Source organism: Harmonia axyridis, chromosome 3, assembly GCF_914767665.1.
Source record: "Harmonia axyridis chromosome 3, icHarAxyr1.1, whole genome shotgun sequence".
Classification (NCBI taxonomy): Eukaryota; Metazoa; Arthropoda; class Insecta; order Coleoptera; family Coccinellidae; genus Harmonia; species Harmonia axyridis.
In genome coordinates, this window is record NC_059503.1 from 26,660,423 (window position 1) to 26,676,608 (window position 16,186).

Here is a 16,186-nt window from a genome sequence, read left to right on the forward strand (position 1 = left end):
TATTCATCGCACGTATATCTTCGCAAATTATGCAAAAGAAAACTAACCTGAAGCTCTAATTCCAATTTTCAGATTTATAAGGTCTCGATTTTCCAGAAATGTATAATTGACGCTTGAAAATTGTACCCCCTGTATGAAATGGGAATGTGGGAATCCCTATTATTTTAAAATCATCATCGACTTCATTTGATCCATTTCACTATTCCAAAGTATTCACTGCCAAATAATATAAAAATTAATAAGTGGCGAAAAAATACGAAAAAAATTTCAACCAGCAGCGAGATTTGAAATTGCAGCCCATAGAGGCTTCATATCATTCGACCGCATCCTTAACCACCCGGCCACAATGGCATTGCGTAATTTGGTGCATTTGTGCTAGTTATAGGGAATCATCAAAATCACAGGTTTCAGAGATTCTATAAATATGAATAATTTTCATGATTTTCGTCTAAAAAACCGTTAGATATGAAGGAAATCGAATATTTATATCTGTACCTACCGATTTATCAGTCCTATATGAAAAATTCAAGTCTCTCCTTGACAACTTACATGAAACGGAATGCTATAAGATTTCACCAATTTCCATGAAAATCTCAACAAAATGCAAAAATACCATCAGAAAAGGACGTTTCCTACCATTCCCGTTCATTATTTGCTTGAATATCTCGTTGAAAACACTTCAAATAACCAAAATGACTCCTATAAAAGCTTCAGCAAACCAATGTATTCGACTGCCACAAAATGATTCTGTTTGAAAATATCATCAAATATACCTCGAAAAACGGATCTGAATCGAATCTGAATCATCGTTTCTTGAATTTTCCCTCTGAATTCGTCCAAATTTCAATGTTTCTAGTCGAATATCATCTGACGTATCGTATTTATATCATAATTATGGAAAGAAATCACGGCATGAATAAATTTTGACATTTGTCGTCTTCTGTCCAAGTATTGACTTATTGCAGCTTCTAAAATTCGAAAAGCATCCATCGGGGCATATTTAGTATCGATATTTCAGTCAAATATGGAATTTCTGTAATTGAATCGATATAATTAACTGAATTGATCATTATTTCTGGTTCGATCGACAATTAGAAATATTCTAGAAACGTCAATTGCCGCGGACGTTGCTAGGCCCGTTGCTACCCAAGGACATCGTAGTATTTTCCTATTGGTCGTTCACGTCGACGTGAATCTGGAAATTCGTCGGGAAATTTCCCAAACTTTATCCGTTCATTCCCAGGTAATCCCGAAAAATCGGGAAACGGGAATATCCGCGGGAGTTAATTCGACATTTTCTCTTTCTTCCCGTACTTTTAGTTTTTCTCGTATCTCTCCCAGAGCCGAGAACACTCGACCGCAAAATCGGTCCAAAATCGTTCGATTTTCGGTGGGAGGAGCGCTTACGAGTTTAATATAGTATAGACAATGGTTTATTTCGCCCATTGATCGCATAATTCGAGATCCGAACCTAACCTGAAAAGGTTACAGGTTCAAATTTCATGACGAACTCGTCATTAGTGGATCAGACCTTTTGGTTTGACACCAATTTCCGTTCAAAATTTTCAAAGTTAAGACATCGTAACGAAACGATCAATATCTGTTAGGTGCAATCGCTCATAATAAGCAGAAAAATATCAATGAAAATAAATTAAATGAATATCTTGTAATTATTTTGGCCCTAGTATGTCAAATTCTAGGGGATACGCAAAATTTTAGGGGGTTCCCTCAGTTCCCCTCTGGATCCGCGCTTGGACTCCGATATATGTTTTCAATTTCATGTTTATGTGTTGCCAAGTTTCCAATAAATGATCTTAAATTTTTCCCTTCAAAATTCGTGTTTTTAATTTTTGTACGAAATTTCGTGCGAATAACTTTTATACCTTCCAAAAAAAGCTATAGCCGGCGGACGGATGCATTTCTTTTTAGTCGATTTTCTGCATATTCCAAACCATTGGAATTTCAGGAGAGGTTAAAAAGAATTTTCCTTTGATAATTTCAAAGGTTTATTTTTGGAAATAATAAACAAAAAGAACTTGTGTACCAATTTCTGGCGGTTGTACTATAAAACTAAAAAAATCAAATAAAACCTAATTCTGAGTGAAAATTACTCGGAATAATATTACGTATTGGAAATAAATAAATAATTATCAAAGGAGAGAAAAAAAGGTTGTTTCAAATTTACCCGGGAAATGAAAACAGAAAAGTATTCATCAAATTTTATTCTAAAATATTTATCACATTTTCATAAGTACAATTACAAAAAGAACAAAAATCTACAACAGGAATACGTCAGGTGGCAAGTACATGAGACGAAAATCATCAAAATATAAACATAAAAACAAATTGTTGGGAGAAACAAGTACATACTTATAAACTAGTTTGTGCAAACGTAACAACCTTTTCCCTAGCCCCCAAATCTTCATCCTCTGTCTGTAGATCATCTAAAGTACGCACAATTGAACTGCTAAAACTAAACCTATCTGAATTGTCCTCAATTGTAGAAGCAGTATCTTCTGAAGAAGATTCGGGAAGGCTTTGGAACCTTCTGCCTTCCAGTAGCTTGATGCATTTATCATGCCACAAGTAGACCCCAGTTTTGGTTGTTCCAACAAATTGGAACTTGTCCAACCCCAGCCTTGTGTAATGCTTCAAGCTGTCTTCTTCTTCATCACAGGTGGTCCTTTTGATCTCGTGTATTTCAACTGCTGTAAATCCGATAATGTAAAGGAATGGCTTTATGTAAGTAATTGCTAGAGGTAAGTGACTTGTGGTCCATTCTCTTCTCCGGGATGGACTGCCGAACTCATCTACAAATATGAAGAATTCGTTGAATGCCACCAGGTACTCCCTAGGGTTCTCAGAAACTTCCACTATGGATATGGGATAAGATTCTAATTCGTAGCATTTCAACACTTGCTTCATCTTAGGGTTGGAAGTATCCAAAAACTCTTCTGCTTTGAATGTGTTGATGTCTATCTCGAAGAATTTATCCGCACCAACTGTAACAACCCAAAATTGTATGTAGAATTAATTCTTTAAGAATATGAAAATGGTCAAAATCTAAAAGGAGAAATCTACATTCTGAACGAATACTATAGTATTCATCAAAGTGTAATAAAGAGAAAAAAAAATTGCTCACCTATTATACTATGATCTGTGAAAAGAACAGTATTGGTAGGTTCTGCCGTGTCCAATAACCGTAGAGGTACGAACTCCTTCTCATTGTCCACATATCCTACAATAGCCAACACTTTCGGATTGGCTACACAGAACATTTTATGTTGCTTCTTTTTACTGGCCTCCAAGAAGTGGAAGCCCTCTAAATTATTGATGCGCACCAAGTCATACTTGACAGTCGGTAAAGCAAATCCAGCAGTACATTGAACTACGTTGATCACATGTCCAAGATCACAGACAGCCACCACGTTACTGGGGTTGACAATCATTACCAGTGACTTAGTCTCTTCTAATTTGGCAATGTAGTGGACCTCCTTGAAACCCCTGATCTCGATCAGAGTATTGTTGTAGAAGGCTTGAAGTCCTTTTTGTGTGCCTAGCAGCTTAATGCCCTCGGTAAGGTCTACTATGCAATTCACCACGATTTTATCATCCCAAACGGACATAATCGTCTTGGTGTAGAGCTTTTCGTTACCTGCCATAAATACCCTCTGGAAACCTATAAGGACAACTCTGTTACTGATGATGAAACTAGAGGTAGTAATAGGGGACTTAACAACTTAAGGTTGATAATTAGTCCTTATAAAACACATCGAATTATTTTCAAGCTGAGCTGAATCGAGACGAATGGATAATACCATTTGGCCTATAGCAAATAATATAATACAATTTCAATGAAAAATAGTCAAAATCCAAGAGATTATAAATTCAACTCACCCTTAATGAGAAGATTTAAAAAAATATATCCAAAATCATTTTTATGGGTAAAACATATTGTACTTAATTTTACTCGTGTGAAATGGCTATACAGCTGAATATGACTACTCAGGTTAATGAATTATTCAAAATTAACTCTTACCAAGGTACCACTTTTCCTTATCTTGATGAGATGACATGAGGAAGATCAGATATCTAGGCGGCCAACATGTGGTGTTTGTAGTTACCTCGATCCTCATCAAGAAAGGGACGTCACTTTTAGCCACTGAAATGTCTATCTCGGAGGGCTGAGGTTCCAGATCTATCTTTCCGCAAGAATTCTCCAACTTCAAATCAACAGTTTCCAAGATCTTAACAGAATTGTTCTTTGGTTCTTCAGGATATATTTCTAGTTTATCTTCTTTCAAAATACAATATCTTTGCTCCCAAGTGTTATTCTTTCTGTAGGCGAAAAAAAACTCAAATTATTAAGTCGAGAGCTAGAAATGATTATTCTCACCCTGGCATCTTTAGATAACCTCTTAAATCGACTATTTCCTTTTGTTCCTTGTCCAGAATAACTGGAGAGTCAAGATGAGTCTTAAAATGGTGGACAAATTCGGAAGGTAGTCCACAAGTATTCGCCACTGAAGACGAACAGTGGGGATGTACTATGATATTGCACTCCTTGCAGTAAGACCAATGGCTGCCTAGAGTAATGTTCTTCTGGCAAAAAGCGCACTTTACCAACTTGTGGCAGAGCCTCGATGAAAACCTAAAGTACAAGACGAGGTTGAGAAAATAATTCAAATATGCAAATATAAACGGTTTTCTAATAGGAATTTATAATTTGAATTGGTTATAATGACAACACTGTGAATTATTTTGCATTTCTTATGTTATTTGTGTTCAGTAGGTTATTTAATCATGGAAAGATACACACTTCAACAGTTCATAAATTGTTTTATTGAATTCAATGCTCATTTGCGAATACTAAGAGAAATTTAAGAATTCATGGACATTATTCAGTATTGTAGACAAATTTCAAACAGATTTCAAGTACGGCTCAGTACTTGGTACTGGTATCTATCTTGTATTATGTAGAGAAAGTTATCTTTCAAATTTGTCAACAATAGAACAATTAATGAGTCGTTTAAACGTTATTGAAGAGTGTATCCATGATTAAATGGCATAAACTACTGAACACAAATAACATAAGAAATGTAGAAAACTAGTGTTGTCATTAAAACCGTTCTAAATTGTATCACTCCTATTTGAAACCCCTAGACATATACCAGTATTATAACCAACCTGTGAGGTATTCGGTGATGCATTCTCTGTCCTGATTTGTTACTCTGTTTATCCTTGATCTGAGAGGAGGGTGATTGTACCAGTTTTTGCATGGCAATCTTGCTTTTGGGGGATACTATGTCTGACTTGTGTCTGCTCACATTGGCGATCTGTTTGGCACAATTGTCGTTGACTTTCTGCGAACTTTCTGCTTTCAACTTGAAGATCTCCTCCTGTAATGCCTTGTTAGATGCTTTCTCCTTCTTAAGTTCCAGTTCCAGGTCCTTATAATTCAACGATAACGAAATTGGGGGAGTGTTTTCCTTCTTGGAACCACCAAAAAGGAAGTAGTTTCTTTTCTTTGGCTGTTCATCTACCTAAAGAAAATACAGAATTTAGTAAATGACAAACATTTCAACATTTTTTTCAATTTAAATTCTTACTCTAGCATGTAGAAGGTCAATCAACTTCTGTTGCTGCTTGATTATTTCTTTGCTCTTTATTTCATTGGCATTTAAGGTTGCAGTTCTTTCTTGCAATTTCATCTCTAGCTCATTGCATTGTTGTTGAAGCATTACAACTTCTCCCTAAAATCATAACATTATTATTGTTTTCAATAATTCAATTTAGGATTATATCACATATAGTACTGAAAGCATATTGGAAATTTTTTAATGCTTTTTAAGTGAACCCAATTTTAAAATCCTAACTCTCCTAAGCCTCTGTGAGACTCAGAAGCCTGCAAGAGATAGGTGAAGTAAAATATTGACAAATGATTGAATTAAAAATCTGAATCATCTTGTGATTTTGGTTTCAAACGTTTTTTTTAATAGGATGAATTTCTTTTGTGACAATGAAAAAATTGTTATATTTCTCAAGTCTGAAGTATTGATTTATTTTTTTAAACTATTTTGTCGTCTCATAGAGGTTTAAGAGAGCTGGGATAGAAAGCATTGAACATTTCATCAACAGTAGTTTGGAATTTGAATTAAATGAAGGCATTTTTTTCTTTTTAATTTTGAAAATGATCAATCAACAATTTTCTTGCACCGAATGAGTAAAGAGAGCACATGATAATATGTAATAAAATAGAAGAATTATTGCGAAAATGTATATATTTCCCAATTATTGTCATAATCACCTCCAATTCGTTAACTCTGTGCTTCATTTTGAGCTTGCTCTCTCTGCATTTGTGGAGTTGGGTCAAATAATCTGATAGCTCTTCCTTAAGCTGTGTACTCTCTAATTGTAAGTCTTGGTTTTCCCTCTCAAATGATCTGATTTTGATTCTAAGGTCTGTCAACTTCTCCTCGGCCGAGGTAAGCTCCTCAGACAATTTGTTGGAGTAATCTTTGTATTCTTTTGTTTGATGCTTGTAGGTATCCAAGTCATGATGTATTGTCTCTGTCTCATCCTTCAACCTCTGCAGTTTGTTCTCCGCAATGAGTTTGAAGGATTTCTCTTCATTTGCTAGTTTCTTTGCCTCTTGAATCTCTCTTTTGGCATTACGAAGCTCCGCTAAAAGATTTTCACTGTTGGTTTTTAGCAGCTTATTTTCATCTTTCAAAGAGGTAGCCTTTGCAGTAATTTCTTCTTGAGTTTCATCAAGGTACTTTAAGGCAGATCTCATTTCGGATATATTCTAAAAATCAAAAAAAAACTCATCAAACACTGATATAGATAAAATGACTCATCAGTGAACAGATTCTAGCTCATCATCAAAAGCTGAAAGATCCTTGGACAGAATTTTTATAAACAAAATCGAAGAAACTCAAAATATATTGAAAGTTAAAACAAAGAATCATGTCGATTTTAATTTTGAGAGGCACTTCTTTTGACCATAAATTTATGAATACTTGATGATTATAATATACAATGTGACAATACTTTTAAAATAATCTTAAATAGTGAGAGGTCGAAGTCTCCTGAAGGGTTTTGTTCAAAAAATGAAGCTTTTCAAATGACCTATATTTGATGATTATACCAAATCTAAAAAAAAATTCAAGCATTTTTATGAAGAAAATTGAAATACTTCCGAAATTATGTGTGATCTAACTTGACCATTTAAAATTGATTAAGGGCTTAAGGGCTTTTACATTGAACGCATGGGGAGAAAAACATCACAATTTGAAAACAATTTAAATATAATAACCACGTTTTCTGGAAAATTATTCTTTAACTTAATCATTCAAATTTATTTGACTTCAACAAGTATGCAAAAGCCTCTAATCTGGCATCATTGCTTTTCTACCATTTTTTCATGAAGATATTCAAAAAAATTCTAGCAATATTGAGATCAATATTGCTGTCTCTAGTTCCTCTGGAAAATAACCCACTCTCTTAGGTAAACCTTCTTACATGCAAATTACTTACAGCTTCAAAGTCTTCCTTCTGCTCTCTCAAACACTTCACTTCATTCTCCAGATCCTTTTTAATCTTTCCGTGTTCTTCAATCTTCTTGAGTAAATCTTCTTTCTCAGTCAAACTTTTTTGTGCATTTTTTACACAGTTCTCCAATTTGACATTAAGCTGCTTTATTTTCTCTTCTTTTGAATTGCTGATGGCTTTAAGTTCACTCACAATATCCTTGGTCTCTTCATTGATTTTTTTCTGAGCTTTCAGTTCTACCAAAAGACTTTTATTGCTCTCTTTCATCTTCATGAGTTCCATAGAGATAGAGTCATTTATCGAGTTCATTTCCAACATAGCATCTTCATACTTTTTCTTGCTTTTCTCCTTTTGCTCCTTCATGCTTTCAATTTCTTGTGCAAGCTCTTTATTTTGTGCTTCAGATTCTTTGAGCTCTCTCTCCAATATCCTCTTATCTATTTTCAAGTTGTTCAGTTCCTTTTCCATCTTCCAATATTTGGTTCTCACCTCCTTCAGTTCTTGTGCTTCAGAGAGATTATTTTCAGCTTCCTGAAATAAAAGGACCAATGGTAAGTAGTCCTTCTTTGATAATACAGAAGGTTTTTTTCGTTCTTTTTTTCTTACCTGTATCTGTTTGGTTAAAGATTTTGTTTTTTCCCTTTCTCTTTGTAATTGCACCTCTAGTTCACCACTTTTCTTCAATTGAATTTCCAGTTCTTTGATTTTATTGTTCAACTCACCAATTTGGGGTTTCAAACCTTCTAATTTTTTGTTTTCTAACTCTAGCAGAATACAACGGTTTTCCAAGTCTTTGATTAACTTTTTATCATTGTTACGTTTTTCTCTTAAATTATTATTTTCCTGAGTATAACTTTCCAACTTTTCTTGTTGTTTTTCATAAGTTGTTACCTGAAATAGAGTTAAAAGATTTGTTTCATACAACTATTTTTTTTAATTAATTCATTTGTAAAAATATTTCTCAGCTTACCTTATCCTCCAGTTCTCTTATGAGACTCTCTGCTATGTTGATTTGCTCATTCAGAGCCTTTTGGTTCTCTTCGTAATTCCTAACTTTTAGAGTAAGTTTATTTTCCTTGTCTTTTAGATCAGAGATTTGCCTTTCAAGTGCATTTTTCTGATAAAGCTGTTCATTAAGTCTGCCTTGGAGATCAGAAATTCTGTTTTGAGTTTCTGATGTGACCGTCTCAAGCCTGGACTGTAAGCCAACCACGCTCTTTCTAGTCAATTTTTCTGATGTCTCTAAGGAGATCCGGTGTTTTTCCTCCATTATCTGGGCATGCTGAAGCTGGAAAAAACAAATCTTGAGGCTTTCAACATGAAAGTTTATCCAAAAACTTACCTGGTCTTCAAGGATTTTATTGGTCTCGCAGAGTTGTGAGATTTTAACTTTTTGTTCATCAATAATGAGATCCAGGGCATTCATTTTTCGTTTTTCTTCAGTTTCCCATTTCAGTTTGGCTGATTTGATGAGATCCATGGCCTTTTTCTCCAGTTCTATTCTATCTTTACGTTCCAACTCTAAGGTCCTTCTTAGTGCCTAGAACATTTTTTAAATACACTTTATAACTCATTCACCAGGTATTGTTGATAAAATAAACTAATGATTTGAAGTTTTTCTTAGATGTGAGATACTCACTGTACATTCCGCCAAGTTGTTTGCCACATCTTTTTCCAGCTGATTTCTCAAAATCTCCACTCCTTCTAATTTTCTTGTCTTCTCATCAAGTTTTTTTTCCAAGTTTTCTTTCTCCAAACTGAAGTTCTCATTCTTAGCCAATTTTCGCCTCAGTTTTTCTACCTCACCCTTTAAATTCTCCACAATTTCATCTTTAACTTTCCTCACATTGAAACTTGTATCGAAGGAGTCTACAAAAGGTGTAAAGGTGAAACCAATGAATGGCAGGTTCCTCCCAGAGAATTGAGTCCTCTTCTTGAAGTTTTCTATGGATGGTATTTTTTTACGCGGAGGAACATCTGAGAAGTTACTTGTATCATCAAAAGAACTGATTTTAGGCACAAAGGGTGGAACTTGATCTCTGAGTGTGTCAAAGAGAGTTCTCTTGAAAAGAGAGTGTTTGAAAATTTTCTCCATAGATAATCTGAAATGTTGAAATTGCAAGTTTAAAGTGAAATATCTTAAATATTATTTTGGTCTATGGTTCTTGAAGACATTTCAACTCAAAAAAGAAAGTATTGGTTTTACCTTTCTTTTTGATCAGTCACCAAGTTTTTTATAAGAGATACATAAGCTTCAGATAGAAGAGCATCAGATGGAAATTTCAAGTTACTCTTGTGATTCATAATTTTCATGTAAATTGTTGAAGTACTTTGACCAGTAAAAGGAGAATTTCCTATTGTCAGTTCATATGCAAGAACACCCAAAGACCAAAAGTCACAAGAAATCTGAAAAAATTAATGATAATAATTATTATTCCACAAATCAATGAAAACAAATTCAGAAACAAGCCAATCAAACTTACCCCATATTTCACTTTTTTTTCAGTCTTATTTTCTAGAGCTTCCAAAATTTCAGGAGCTACATAGTCTGGAGTCCCAACAGGGGGGCCATCAGTTACAAATCCAGAAGCATCAAGTTTTGCAGCACTGCCAAAATCAGCCAACTTAACATGTCCACATCGATCTAGTAAGATGTTGTCTGGCTTGATGTCACGATGGACATAGCCCATTTTATGAAGATCTTTAAGGCCCAACAGCTATAAAACTGAATGAAAACAAAATCATCAAAATACAATATATGAAACTTACAATTTCAGACAAATAAAACACAGCAGCACTTTCGGGTATTGTCCCTCCTTGCTTCATCAGTAGTCCTAATAGATCACCTCCTGGATGAAACTCCATAACGAAGAATAAATGTGTTTTGTCTTGGAAAGCATACTGCAATGAAGTCAACCATGGGCTATTTGAGAAAGCCATTATGTTTCGCTCTTCAATGAAAGAAGTTTTGTTCTGATCTAAGCTATCGCATTTTCGTATGCTTTTCATAGCATATATGTCTTTAGTATGTTTCTCGACAACGACATGAACGTCGCCGAAGTGTCCTCTTCCTATACAATTCCTAATCTCGAAGTCTGTTAAGTTAATTCGTGTCATTTTGAGATCATCCATCGTTTTTTTGTATGTTTTGACGAAAAACTCGATGTTTTTGTCGCTTTTTTGGATATTTTCGATAGAACATTCATCATATAAAGCTTGAAGAGAATCGAATAGCCCTTCCCTGGTTATTAAGTTATTGGCATCAGTCTTCAATTTTTTTCCTAGTATTTCGGAATTTAATCGTGCTACTCTAGCATCTATAGTATCTTCCATTTTCGTTTATTATATCACAACATTAAGAAATTAAAATACACAAAACTTCTGGCGAATACAAATTTGCTCTCAACTCAACGTCCAATTACCAACTATTTGATCTTTACCACTTTACTTCCATATATCATATCATATCTTATCCTACCGAATTTCGAATAGAAAAACCGTTGGGATTGTTGGGAAAGCGAATCATATTTCTATGACAAGTCACTAATGATTCATTAGTGACTTGTCAATTGTCATAGAATTCTAGAATACCTAATATTTATGTTTTAGCATTTAATTATTATGACATTAAAAAAGAAACTACTGCTTACATAATATGAATTAAGCCTATAAGTTAAAAAAATAAACACTTCGACAAGAGCTCTCCTATCGGGGCAATAAAAATGTAGTTAATTGTCTACTTAATAACTACTGTTCAATAGAACTAATATAAAACATGTATTTGAAAAAAATGTAAATAATCAATAAACAAATGGAATAACAAAATGTTTTCAAAGTCCAAATATAAAGTAACTCCTCATGAATATATAAAACGTAACTGGCTTCTGGTTGCTCTTTTAACTTGTATATTTTTAGCTGGTATCTATCCCAAATTTGGATCTAAAGAAGGTTTGTGAGAGTACTTTTAAAATCATTTTTTCTTACAATTTTCACGTTTTAGGACCGCTACACACACAGTATTCTGTTAAATATGGGGCTATATGCATGATTTTCTTCATAAGTGGTTTAACTTTGAAAACAGCTAGTGTTTTTCATACATTCCAACAATATAAATTACACATATTCATTCAGACTTTCGCTTTTATCTTAATACCTGTAGTAACCCAGGTATTTGTGAAATTTCTCAATTTGTTTGCAGTGAATACATGGATATTGAGGGGGTAAGTTATTACTGAAATTCAGTTTTGGAGCCTAATCAAATTTTTTAGGTTGATTATTGTCTCATGTATGCCACCTCCTGTATCCAGTGCTGTGATTTTAACCAGGACAGCCAAAGGCAATGAAACTGCTTCAATTTTCAATTCTGTTCTTGGTAGTTTTCTAGGTATAGTTTTAACACCTGTTCTTTTACTTTTTAACCTTGGTTCAACAACTATAATACCAATTCTGGGTACTGTTATCCAATTGACGACTACAGTGTTGATCCCTTTATTATTAGGACAGATAATAAGAAATTTCACCAATTTCAAAGAGCATAAATTACCTTTAAATACAATTGGGCAAGCTGCATTATTGTTTGTGATATACACCACTTTTTGTGATACTTTCTTAGTTTCTGAGAGAGGTCTAAGTGCTATAGATATACTGATCACTGTTCTAGCAGTGGTGTTCCTTCAGATTATTTTTATGTTATTGAGTTTTTTCACATCACAGTATTTCAGTACTACTTTTCAGAGAGCAGATATTGTTTCTATAATTTTTTGTTCTACTCACAAGTCTTTGACTCTGGGTATTCCAATTCTGAGGATCATGTTTCAGGGTTATTCTCACTTGAGTCAAATAAGTTTACCATTACTTATATATCATCCAACGCAAATTATTTTAGGTGGTATGGTGGTTGGTCAATTAAGGAACTGGGTATTTCTCGAAAGAGGCAGAAAACCTCCTATATAGATTAAAATGTTAAAGATAGAGGAAAATTTATTAGACTGTGGAAAATTATATTCATTGTAAAGAATATCAGATTTAGTTATCTGACATATCACTAATTAAATTTTGCAGATTTAATAGAAATTCAAGATTCCCAGTACATTATATATACAAAAATATATTAACAAACTTGCTTCGAAGAAATTGACGCAATTAGTTCCAGAATACTTGATAATATAAAGTTTCAGATATCAAATTAAATAAAATCAATTCTTAACTAGTTGTTTTTATTTTTCATTCCACAGCTATGTTATCGATAACTCTAACAACTTCAGGCAAATTTTCCAACTTTTCTAGTAACTTAAGATAAGTCTCCATTTCTTTTTCATTTATTGATTGGTATTTTAGGGGTAAAAATTCAATGGTAGAACTTAATATATTATATCCTTTTTCTTCCAGCCCTTTAGTAACAGCTTTTAAGTTAGTACTCCCACAAACAAATTGTATAATATTTTCTCCTATATCTTTTACTTCTTCTGCACCTACTTCAATTGCATCATCTGTTGCTTTTTCTAATGATGCATCTATATTTTGTGAAGGATTGCCTTCAACTTCAATTATGCCTTTTTCGATGAACAAACCCATTATGTTTTCTATGTATTTTCCACTATAAAATGAAGGTATTCAGGTAAAACTAACTGATTATATTAATAATACTAACCCATTTTTTCTCAAAATTGTTGCTATATTTTGTCTAGTTAAATGAGTATTGTCGGAGAAAGTTTCGCAAAGAATCAAACAGCTTCCAGGCCCCCTAAAATAGCACTGATTATTTTCTATATATTTTTAATAGCGACTCCTTACTTAATTTCGAGAAAATGTCTTTTATACTGCTTTTTATCAGACTGATGACCTTTCAAGATACTTTGAATTGTTGCTGATGGCATACTAGACCTCTTGGCTTGATCAATTATGTGGGATAATTTTAAATTTGCTGCAGGGTCGATTGAACCTCCCTCTGAAAGGTTGAATTAGTTTACAGTGAATAATAAATGGAAAAAGAAATTACCTAAAATAGCCACTCTCATCTGTCTGGCTAGTTTCAGAAAATAGTTGGCCCTTTCGGCATCTTTGAGGCCTTTTATGTGTCGAATATTTGCCCATTTTGAATGACCTGCAAATCTTTTTTGTACACAGTTCAAATTGTTTTGGCATATATAGATTTTTGTTAGTTGCTTTATACTTCTAAACATCTTAAACTTGAAGTATTGGGGGACAATAGAAAATAAACACAAAATCTCTAAATTCTCTGATAAAGATTAAATAATATTTAAGGTTAAAATTATTTAGACTTTGACCTAAAGGCAGAGATTACTTCTGCCTAAAGATATTTGAACTATTTGATAGATAAATTGATAAATATAACCACAAAAATTAATTTAATATTTGAATTTGAAAGGTTGCTGTCCTAAACTACCAAACTGCTCGTTTAACTAATAATTTCATTACCGACCTGTAAACAATACTCAACAATGAGTAAACTAAAAACTTTTTTGGAAGAAGCATTCAACTCGCTTGTGAGTACAATAAAGAAAATATTTTAAAAAACTATTCTTCCATCACTATTTTAACAGACAAATTGGAGAGATTTTAAAAGCATACACCTTGTATTAGGAAACGAATCTTGTGATCTAGATTCAACTGTGTGTTCACTTGCCTATGGTTACTATTTATCAGAAAAATTGAATGTGAAGAAAATTAAGGATGTTGCTGTTTTTCCTATAATCAATGTTCCTTCTGATGAATTTCCTTCACGGACTGAACACTGCTCTTTATTGAAGGATATTAATGTAGATCTCAAAAAACTAATATACAGGTAGCAATATAATATGAATATTGAAAACATTCTTCTTATTTTCATTCTTTCAGATCAGAAATCAATGTTAATGAAATTATTTCTGAAAAAAAAAATTATGTGAAAACTTGCTTGGTAGACCATCACGTTTTAAACAAAAACGATGAATTGCTCAAAGATACAGTTAATGAAATTTTTGATCATCGGCCTTTGGATCAAAGCACACATTGGTCTTCCCAGGTTAAAATGAGGATTGAATTAGTTGGATCATGTGCTACATTGATTGCAGATGAACTGCTTAGAGAAGAAGGAATCCTTTTTAAGGAATTGGCCTATCTTCTATATTGTAAGTGGGCTCCTTGAATTGAGTAATTAAAGACATTATTTTACTTGAATAAAATGATTTTTAACTTTGATATTCACAAATTCTTGAGAAAATACAATTACTATTAAGAATTATTTTATTTAAAATGTAAAGACTGGATCAACCAAATTTACCTATATTGCTTTGTTATCTTAGGTACGATAGTTTTTGACACCTTGGCAGTTCTTCCAGAGAATAAAAAAGCTACTGCTTTAGATATTGCAACAGTGAAAACTCTTGAGGACAAGTTCAGTTTTATGGAGTCTAAAGTAACCCTATTCCAAAAAATTGTGGACCTTCATGCTGACATTTCTAAACTAACCCTTGACCAGCTTCTCATAAGAGATTTGAAATTTGTAAATAATATACCAATAGCAGGACTTCCAATGTTAGTAGAAACATTTTCCAAGTTACCAGGGGCTGACTTGAGTTTAAAACAAATGGGCATTAAAAAAAAAACTTCTTTTATAGTACTAGTTGGGATTGAAGCAAAACCTGATGTGAAAAGAGATATTGGAATTTTCCTAGTTAAAGATGATGCAAAACTCATGAAACTTATTGTAGATAATTTCAAAAGCCATGAAGATTTCAAATTTGTAGAGATATCCAGTGAAATGTCTAATCTAACTATTTTAAAACATAATAATATTGAGAAATCAAGAAAACAGATAATGCCTATTGTCAAGGATTTTTTGGATACAACACTGAGTCAATGAGAATGAATATTTAGTTGCACATTTCTTTTCTTGTGAATCTCAAATCAATTAAAATTTCAATGCAAAGAATCTATTTATATAAAAAATGAGGAAAACACTGACACGAAGAAATTTCACATGTAGATTATTGCTTTAATATAGGGTAAATGTACTGGTTAGCCGACCGGCACTGGTTCTCGACCATTCCGTGATTTGAGATAAAATAATAATAAAAATATATCATGTAGTGCAAAATATTTTCGCGGTACGTGTTCTCGACCATTCCACCCTTCCAAGATAGTTTGCATAGTAGTGGTGTAGGTCAAAGTTTTCGCGCTAAAAATTAGTTTATAATCGTCTATCATAGAAAAGGGTTCTTTCTTGTCCTCTCTTAGAAAAGTGCTTTGTGATATATGACCAGAAAATAGTAATTATTTCTTATTTTAAATGAATTATATGTGTATATTTTGTTCCATATCAACTATAAGATATATTTTTGAGTGTATTTCAATCAAGAAGCAAATAAATGTATATTTTTTTGTTCAATATTCGGCAGTCGCGAACTGGTATTGGAAAATTCGTATCTTTTATTTCTCGAACAAAGTGGTCGAGAACCAATATGTTACTTCAATAATTGTTTATTTCAACCGATATATTTCTGTTGGATCATTATAGTTTTTTTTGAACCGAAGGTTATTGAGATTTTCTATATGTTTTGACATTTCAAAGGTTAAATGCGGAAAGAATGCTTAAAATTATATGACAAATCATTTAAAACTCGCCATAGAA

The 16,186-nt window shown here is 33.1% G+C and overlaps 3 protein-coding genes across 4 annotated transcripts; 1 reads left to right on the plus strand and 2 right to left on the minus strand.

The window, feature by feature from the left end:
* Positions 1-2,207: 2,207 nt before the first annotated feature.
* Positions 2,208-11,088, minus strand: LOC123675729 (citron Rho-interacting kinase-like). Its single transcript, XM_045611208.1, has 15 exons — positions 10,324-11,088; positions 10,038-10,271; positions 9,761-9,960; positions 9,194-9,656; positions 8,897-9,094; positions 8,525-8,842; positions 8,161-8,445; positions 7,540-8,085; positions 6,308-6,808; positions 5,610-5,753; positions 5,188-5,543; positions 4,397-4,651; positions 4,040-4,338; positions 3,143-3,679; positions 2,208-3,002 (listed from the first exon to the last, which is right to left on the minus strand). The coding sequence occupies exons 1-15, from the start codon at positions 10,885-10,887 to the stop codon at positions 2,371-2,373; spliced, it is 5,532 nt and encodes a 1,843-aa protein (XP_045467164.1). The 5' UTR covers positions 10,888-11,088; the 3' UTR covers positions 2,208-2,370.
* A 50-nt stretch (positions 11,089-11,138) lies between these two features.
* Positions 11,139-15,695, plus strand: LOC123675730 (exopolyphosphatase PRUNE1). Of its 2 annotated transcripts, XM_045611209.1 has the most exons (6): positions 11,139-11,502; positions 11,555-11,774; positions 11,823-11,938; positions 14,158-14,359; positions 14,413-14,684; positions 14,859-15,695. In XM_045611209.1, exons 1-6 carry the CDS (start codon positions 11,379-11,381, stop codon positions 15,416-15,418), a joined length of 1,494 nt encoding a protein of 497 aa, XP_045467165.1. In that variant the 5' UTR covers positions 11,139-11,378; the 3' UTR covers positions 15,419-15,695. The 2 variants fall into 2 exon arrangements, with proteins under 2 accessions (XP_045467165.1, XP_045467166.1); XM_045611210.1 differs by lacking the exons at positions 11,139-11,502; positions 11,555-11,774 and adding an exon at positions 13,943-14,060 and having other exon boundaries at positions 14,118-14,359.
* On the minus strand, positions 12,754-13,844 carry LOC123675732 (translational activator of cytochrome c oxidase 1-like). Its single transcript, XM_045611212.1, has 4 exons — positions 13,553-13,844; positions 13,348-13,501; positions 13,205-13,297; positions 12,754-13,150 (listed from the first exon to the last, which is right to left on the minus strand). The coding sequence occupies exons 1-4, from the start codon at positions 13,734-13,736 to the stop codon at positions 12,778-12,780; spliced, it is 804 nt and encodes a 267-aa protein (XP_045467168.1). The 5' UTR covers positions 13,737-13,844; the 3' UTR covers positions 12,754-12,777.
* Positions 15,696-16,186: the final 491 nt, after the last annotated feature.

What these genes read in the sequence shown, in the direction of transcription:
- LOC123675729 (XM_045611208.1), bottom strand. Translation starts at nt 10,887, where the DNA reads ATGGAAGATACTATAGATGCTAGAGTAGCACGATTAAATTCCGAAATA. An exon ending in ACAACTTGGCGGAATGTACA is followed by an intron (nt 9,095 to 9,193) that starts GTGAGTATCTCA and finishes AAAATGTTCTAG; the next exon opens with GCACTAAGAAGGACCTTAGA. An exon ending in ACAGAGTTAACGAATTGGAG is followed by an intron (nt 5,754 to 6,307) that starts GTGATTATGACA and finishes TTATGATTTTAG; the next exon opens with GGAGAAGTTGTAATGCTTCA.
- LOC123675730 (XM_045611209.1), top strand. Translation starts at nt 11,379, where the DNA reads ATGTTTTCAAAGTCCAAATATAAAGTAACTCCTCATGAATATATAAAA. An exon ending in CAAATTTGGATCTAAAGAAG is followed by an intron (nt 11,503 to 11,554) that starts GTTTGTGAGAGT and finishes TTCACGTTTTAG; the next exon opens with GACCGCTACACACACAGTAT. An exon ending in ATTGGCCTATCTTCTATATT is followed by an intron (nt 14,685 to 14,858) that starts GTAAGTGGGCTC and finishes TTGTTATCTTAG; the next exon opens with GTACGATAGTTTTTGACACC.
- LOC123675732 (XM_045611212.1), bottom strand. Translation starts at nt 13,736, where the DNA reads ATGTTTAGAAGTATAAAGCAACTAACAAAAATCTATATATGCCAAAAC. An exon ending in AGACATTTTCTCGAAATTAA is followed by an intron (nt 13,298 to 13,347) that starts GTAAGGAGTCGC and finishes GTGCTATTTTAG; the next exon opens with GGGGCCTGGAAGCTGTTTGA. An exon ending in ACAATTTTGAGAAAAAATGG is followed by an intron (nt 13,151 to 13,204) that starts GTTAGTATTATT and finishes TTCATTTTATAG; the next exon opens with TGGAAAATACATAGAAAACA.